Below are 8,095 nucleotides of genomic sequence, written 5' to 3' on the forward strand. Positions count from 1 at the left end.
ACTACCACCTCAGTGTTAATTTATTTCTATATCTTTATCAGCCTTATCCACTTTGCTTATCTCAGGGGGAGGAACAGGTGCGCTGCATGCATGAAAGTGAGGCAACGTTGCATATTGAATTGCTGTGGAATTAGACGATTTTTTTAAAAATTATGCATTGTTATGTGAGCTTTGTAGCACCGAGAACTCGAAAGTAAAGGAAAAGGAGAAGAGGAAGCAAAAGTAGAGGAAGAATTTGAAGAAGAAGAAGAAGAAGAAGAAGAAAATTATAGGAAACTGGCGCTAGGAATAAGAAAAAAAGAAGGAGAACCAGATGAAAAAAGGAAAAAAAGGAGGAGACGAAAAATATGAGTGTTATAAAAGAGAATAGAAGCGTCTTGGCGATAAAATAATGGAAACGGAGATTAAAAGGAGCGACCGCGGGTTAAAAGTCCGCGCCCGGAGGCCTGGATCTGCCTCGACTCCCGTGTTTAGGGTCCAATTAGCAAAGCTGTAAATTTGGATAAAAAAGGAAGAAAAATAAAAGAAAAAGAAGTTATGTTTGTTTACGTGGCCAGGGTAATTTTTTTTTTTTTTTTTTAGTTTAATGTTGCTTTTAAAACCGGGTTTGTTTTGTTCCTTTGTGGGAAAGCAAGTCTCTCATCATAGAGTAAAGAAAGAGACAAAAAACAGGAGTTTGCTCGTCCAAAAGCGGAGATCTTCTTAAATTTACGATAGAGCCGCCATAAAACTGTTGGATTTGAAAACCAAATTAGCTTCTACTAAAAGATCTGTAGCGCCTCAAACTTTACGAGAAAGGGGGAAAATCCTAGAGGAACTAAAAGAATTAAAAAGAAACGAAAAGAACAGAGAAAGAGGAAAAAGACACGAAAATCCACGGGTGAAAGGAAGTGTCATGTCAAGTAGCACGACAGAATCGCGATCGGCCGAAGAGGGGCGGCGCCGACCGGCTGCCCGGCGACGCCACGGCTCGCTCACTCGGGGCATTTCGCGGCGTCCTCTTGCCCGAGAAAGGAAGATGTGAAGGATTAAAGGGGGCATGCACGCACACACACACACACACACACACACACACACACACACACACACACTCACACACTCACACAGACACACACACACCACCACACACACACACACACACACACACACACACACACACACACACACACATACATACACACACACACACGCACAAAAACACACACACACACACACATTCACATACACACACACACACGCACGCACGCACACACACACACACATACACACACTCACACACACACACACACACATTCACATACACACACACACACACTCACACACACACACACATTCACATACACACACACACACACACGCACACACGCACAAACACACACACACACCACGCGCGCGCACACACACTCAGACACAGACACCATGTACAGTCTGTGAGGCAGCGCCGGGCTTTCAGACCAGCAGCCACACGCACTCGCCGAACATTACCTGTGGCCGAATACTTGCTTGGCCCGCGGGTGCTTGTGGCTACCATGCCCACGCCCACAACCCCATGCCACTCACCCAGCCCACGCCCGCACGCCCACAAAACCATCGTGCCCGCCCGCAACCAAACGGCTCCACTTTTTTAAAATAGAAAAACGACGATATGCATCACACGATTCCAGATCCTCTCACGGCTTATCGACATCCTCTCCCATCCGTCTTTCGTTTTCCTTTCTCGTCCTTTTCTTCCCTCTTCGTTCTCTAATTCTCCTCGTCAGCTGTTCCCACTCGCCCTTGTCAGCTCTATCGCCTCTCAGTGACAGCCTTCCTGAGCCACTGTCAGCCGGCCACACACACAGCTTTATTATCAATCGACTGGTGCTAATAGTGAGGGCCTGGCGTCGAGGTGTCCGTCATGCCTGCGCCCTAGGGGGTGGGCGGGAGGGGTAGGGGGCAGGCTGGGGTGAGGCCGTCGGTTGGGGAGGAGGGTAGAAAGGGGATGGGGAGGGGGGAGGGCGGAAAGGGGATAAGGGGTGGAGGGAAGCGGGCACGATGGGTGCTTTGGGGTAAGGGTGTAGATTCAGGTGGGTGGGGGATAAGGGGGTGGGCTGGAGTGGATAAGGGAGAGATGGGAGTAGGGTGGGGGTGGGATTTCCTGAAGGGGGGGGTTCGAACATCCGTACGGGGGGGGGGGGGCCCTAAAAGCGGGGAAAATTGAACTTCGTGGGTTGGGGGTGACCCTTTGGGGGTTAATAGGGTGGGGGGAAAGCTCCCCCCGGTTTGGAAGGGGGTGACAAATGGAAAGAAGGAGAGAGAAAAAGCGAAAAAGAGAGGGGGAAGAAAGATAGAAAGAAAATAAGATAGATAGATAGATAGAGAGAGAAGAGAAAAAGGGCGAAAGAAAAAGCGAGAGGAGAGGAGAGAGAGAAAAGGGGGAGGAGAGAGAGAGAGAGGAGAGAGAGAGAGAGGGGAGAGAGAAGAAAAGGAGAGGAGGGGAGAGAGAGAGGAGAGTGGGGAGAGAGAGTGGGGAGGAGAGAGGGGAGAGAGGGGAAAAGGAGGAGAGAAAAGAGAGAAAAGGGCATATATATATATTTATATATATATATTTTATATATATATTATAATATAAAATATATATTAAATATTATTATATATATTATAAAATTTAGGGGAAATTTTGGGGAATGTTACGAAGCAAGAAAACAAGGCAATTTGGGATTTAAAATAGAATGGACGTTTTTTGGGGACGAGGAATCCGAAAAACCCCAAGGGGGGTTAAAATTGGGGAAGCCCCCGAAGGGCCGCAAAACCCCCTTCTTTTAGTCCGTCATTGAAAAATTGGTTTTTTTGGGGCCCTTCATTTGATTTTCCTCCCACCTCTGTATTTTTCATTAAAATACTTCCGTGGGTGACGAAAAAAAAAAAGGAACCCCAAAAAAGCGAGAAAGAAAGGTTTTTTTTACCGGAGAAACCATCTCGAATATGAAGTGCTAGAAAAAAAAATTTGTGGGGCCCGGCGGTTGGACATTTTAAACGGGAGGAAATTAAATTTTGTTGGTCATGTATGAAGGAGGGGGGAAGTATTGAGAAAAAATTGCTACAGGGATGGTAATGGGAAAACAGGGGGAAAGGGGCCCAAACCAAAACCCAAGGGACTAAAGCGAAAAATATCAAAATTATTTGCGGGTTGTCGATGGAAAATTTGGGAAAGAAAAGCGTAAGATCGAGTTGAGGGGGCGAAGGATGGGAGAGGTCCACGGCTGCTCAAACAGAGCATCCCTTTTATTGAGATATATATAATATATTAATATATATTTTAAAATTTTATTTTTTTTTAAAATATAGAGAGAGAGAGGGGAGAGCGAGAGAGAGAGAGAAGAGAGAGAGAGAAAGAGAAGAGAGACTTTCACAAAAAACGAAATTGGCACAGAACAGTGTACAGGACACAGAACATATGACCCCGGGAAAAACATGACAGAACACATGTCACAGAACAAGCCCAAACCCCAGAACACATGGTCCCTAACACTTGAAAAAGAACACAAAAACACATGAAAAGGCACATAAACCAGAACCCCATACCCCCGGACAACTGAACACGGGGGGGGGGAAATACGAGAAAAAAAACCTGACGAAAATTAAAAAGGGAAATGGGCCCACGGGAAACACAGGACCCCAAGCGAAAGGCAGCAGAGCCCAAAGGGCCGGGGATACAAAAGAAAATGAAAAGGGAAAAAGAAAAAAAGGCCCAAAACAAAAAAGATAGAGTAAAAAATAGATAAAACAGAAAAAGAAAAAAAAAAAAATAAAAAAATACAAAATAAAAAAATCCCCAACAAAAAAAAAAAAAAAAAAATAAAAAAAAATACAAAACACAACAAACAAAAAATAAAAAAACGCAAACCCCCGGAAACCCTCGAAAAAACCCTCCCGAATTCTCACAGAAACCCTCGGGAGACTTTTCCACAAAAAAAACCTCAGAGACTTCCCTCACGGGAAACCCTCAAAACCCTTCTAAACCAAAAACCCCCTCAAGTACTCACAAAACCTCAGAGCCCACTCAGAAACCCTCAGAGCCCCAAAACAGAAACGCTCAGAGACACCCCTCACAAAAAACCCTCACAGACACTCTCACAGAAAACCCTCACAGACACCCCAAAAAACCCCTCAAGATATTTCCCACAGAACCTCAGAGCCCACTCTCACAGAAACCCAAAACAGATACTCACAGAATCCCCAGGGGACTCTCAAAAAACCCTCAGAAAACACTCACAAAACCCAAACCAGAGACTCTCACAAAAAACCCCTCAGAGCCCACTCACAAAAACCCACCAGAGACACTCACAAAACCCCTCAGAACCCCACAGAAACCCTCAGAAAACCTCTCACAGAAACTCAACAACCCCTCTCACGAAACCCCCCAGAACAATCCCCACAGAAACCCCTCAGAGACACTTCACAAAAAAACCCTCAGGGTCACTCCCCACAGAAACCCTCAGAGACACTCTCACAGAAACCCTCAGAGACACTCACAGAAACCCTCAGAGTCACCCCCCCCAAAAAACCCTCAGAGACACCCCTCACAAAAACCCTCAGAGAAAATCTCACGGGAAACCCTCAGGGGGACACAGAAACCCTCGAACACTCTCACAAAAACCCCTCAGAGCCCCCTCAAAAAACCCCCCAGAGCCCACTCTACAAAAAACCCCTCAAGACACTCACAAAAACCCTCAGAAACACTCTCACAGAAACCCTCAAGACACTCTACAAAAACCCCTCAGAGACACTAACAAAAACCTCGAGACACTCTCACAGAACCCTCAGAGACATCAAAAAAACCCTCGAAAACACCCCGCCCTTCCACGGGGAAACCCCCTCAGAGACACCTCACAAAAAACCCCCAGAGCCCGTCCCCACAAAAAACCCTCAGGGACCTCTCACAGAAACCCTCAGAAAAACACTTAAAAAGAAACCCTAACAAGACCTCTTACGGGAAACCCTCAGAGACAGTCTCACAAAAACCCTCGAGAAAACTCTCAAAAGAAACCCTCAGAGGCCCCCTAAACCAAAAAACCCTCAGAAACACTACAAAAACCCCTCAGAACACCTCCCCAAAAACCCCCAGAAAAATCTAAAAAAAACCCTCAAACACTCTCACAGAAACCCCAAAAGGGGAAACTCTAACGGGAAACCCCACGGACACCACAAAAAACCCTCACAGCAGTCTCACAAAACCCTCAAGAAAACTCCCACGACATTCTCACAGAAACCCTCAAGACACTCTCACAAAAAACCCTCAAGTCCTCTCACAAAAACCCCTCAGAGACCCTCACAGAAACCCCAGAGACACTCTCACAGAAACCCTCAGATTATCTAAAGAACCCTCAAAGACACTCTCAAGAAAAACCCTCAGAACATCTCACAGAAACTAACAGACACTCTCACAGCCCCCTCAAAAGACACTCTCACAAAAACCCCTCAAGCCCCTCCCCACAGAATCCCTCAGAGGCACTCACAAAAACCCCTAAGAGACACTCAACTTTTTCACAGAACCCTCAGGGGGGGGGGGGGGGGGACACTACAAAAACCCCCCAAAGGGGGACACTCACAGAAACCCTCAGAGACCTCCAGACACCCTCAGGGGACCTCACAGACATTCTCACGGGAAACCCTCAAGAAAACTAACAAAACCCCCAGAGACATTTCTCACAAAAAAACCCTCACAGACACTCACAGAAACCCTGACGCCCCATCACCAGCAGTAGCCTCCCCCCCCCCCCGTTATCCCATCTCTCGGATTTTTTTTTTTCTCCTAGTGATCAAAACCCGAAGGGAAAGGGACGACCTGGTTTTTGTCCTGCCTTATCGATCGCCAGCGCAAAATCTGGGTTTGTACGGGAGAGATTTTCGGGCCCTGATACTCCGGGGGGAATTTAAACCCCCCCTGTGTCTCTGAGGCAGCTCTGTTTTTGGGTGGGCCAAAAGGGCAAATCTTTTTTGTATCTGCTTAAGACGTCGCTGAGCATGGCGGGGAAAATCCTGCGAGGATCTATCTCTGGGCTTATTTGTTTGCTTTCTGGTGTTTGTCTGTCTGTTAGTTTATTTGTGATCTACTTGTATTGATTTGTTTATTCATTTAGTTATTTATTTGCGGATTTATTCATCTATTCAGTCATCTATTTATTTGTTCATCAGTCTAATTTTTTAAAGGGTTTAATTCAAAACCACCCAAACACACAACAAACCAAAACACACACAAAACCCCCAAACACCACACACACCCACACACACACACACACACCCCACACCACCCAAATACCCAGAAGAAAAGGGGGGAAATTTCCCTTTCCCCTGAATGCCTAAACCCCCACGGTAAAGGGGGCAATGGTGGTGGAACCCAGGGGGGTTTGGGCTCCCTTACTAGCAAAGGTGTTAGCCGTTGTGAAGAATTTTTGCAGGACAATGCCCCCTGCCACAAGAAATTTGTTGGGGCCGGGGTTTTGCCAAAACAAGCTGACATTTTTTGGAAAACCCCCGGTAAATGCCCTTAAAATTGAACCCATTTCCGAGCATTTTTGGGCGTTATATTACAAAAAAAATTGAAAAAATTTTAAAAAAAAATGATGATCTGTGGGGAAAAGGGTAAAAAAAAGTGGAGAAAAATTTCCCCAAACGGACAAATATAACGAACGGGTTTATGAGAAAAAGGGAAACCCGGAGAATCGATGCTGATGGTATTTTTTTGAAATGGAGGTCTCCCAGATGGGGAGAAATTTTTCTTTAAAAAAAAGGGGGTTTAAAATAAGATATAAATGCTCCAATTTAAATTTTTAAAAATCATCCAGTCGTTTTCGGGGGGCTATAAATTCACAATGATTAAAAAAAAAATGGGAAAATTTTTGAAAATTTAAAAAAAAAAAAAGCTTTCCCGGGAAGGGTGGCCGTTAGTAATATATTGTGTGTGTATATAACAATATATAAATATTAAAATATATTATTTTTATTTATATATATAATAATAATATATAAAATTTTTTTTTAAATATATATTAAAAATATAATATTATATATATATATATTTTATATATAAAATATTATTTAAAATATTATATAAAATATTTTATATAATATAATAATATAAAATTTTATATAAATTTTATATATATATATATAAAATATATTATATAAATATATATATTATATATATATATGTGTGTATATATACACATGGGATACACATATTTTTTATGATTTTGTACACACCCAACACACAAAAAACACACCACACACACACAAAAGCACAAAACACACACGCACACACACTTTTATATATAATAAAATTTCAAAATATCATATATATATAAAATATATATAATTAATATATATATTTTATTTTTTTTATAATATATTCAAAAAAAAAAAAAAATATACACACAAAACAACACACCCCACACACACACCCCCCATATATATATATTATATTTTATATATATATATATAATATATATAAAATTTATATAGGAATATATTAATTTTAAAATTTTAAAAATATATATATAATATAAAATATATATAAATATATTCCCCATTTATAAATGTATATGAAATACATATCAATTTAAAAACGGTTTTTCTCATGTTTTTAGCAGCCGGGACCTCCCAACCCTCCCCTTTGCCACTAAACTCGATCTTACCCTTTTTTTTCCCCTTTTTTCCTTACCCATCGAACCCCCAAATATCTTTTTATATTTTTCGCTAGTCTTGTCTTCGGGGTTTTCCTCTTCCCCTTTTTCCCACACCATCCCTGTCAGCAAGGTTTTTTTCAATTAAATTTTACTTCTCCCTTTCATGACCCCTAAACTTTAATTTTCCCCTTTTTCAAGATGGGCCCCAAAAGCCGGGTTTTTTACCCAAATTTTTTTTTCCAGCACTTCATCAATTTGTCTCTTCTCTGTCCAGCAATAAGCAGTTCCCTCTGTAACACCAAAAAATTTTAAAAATATTGGTCTTTTTCTTGTCATCTAATTTAACACCCAACACTCAGGAAACCCTATGATGCAATTGGGGAAAAGTAATGAGTCAATAACCTCAGCTTTGTCCGTAAGGGAATGCT

General features: G+C 42.4%; 1 protein-coding gene across 1 annotated transcript in view; it reads left to right on the forward strand.

The window, feature by feature from the left end:
* LOC119599184 (proteoglycan 4-like) overlaps window positions 1-5,747 on the forward strand; it is a gene marked incomplete at its 5' end in the record, with an annotated part of 6,041 nt that extends 294 nt beyond the window's left edge. Inside the window, 4 exons of the mRNA XM_037948930.1 lie at window positions 3,927-4,743; window positions 4,798-5,037; window positions 5,249-5,490; window positions 5,604-5,747. Of these exons, the coding sequence (XP_037804858.1) occupies window positions 3,927-4,743; window positions 4,798-5,037; window positions 5,249-5,490; window positions 5,604-5,747 (1,443 nt within the window). The remainder of the gene's footprint in view (window positions 1-3,926; window positions 4,744-4,797; window positions 5,038-5,248; window positions 5,491-5,603) is intronic.
* Between the last annotated feature and the right edge of the window lie 2,348 nt (window positions 5,748-8,095).

The sequence above is a fragment of the Penaeus monodon genome, chromosome 42 (genome assembly GCF_015228065.2).
Source record: "Penaeus monodon isolate SGIC_2016 chromosome 42, NSTDA_Pmon_1, whole genome shotgun sequence".
Taxonomy (NCBI): domain Eukaryota; kingdom Metazoa; phylum Arthropoda; class Malacostraca; order Decapoda; family Penaeidae; genus Penaeus; species Penaeus monodon.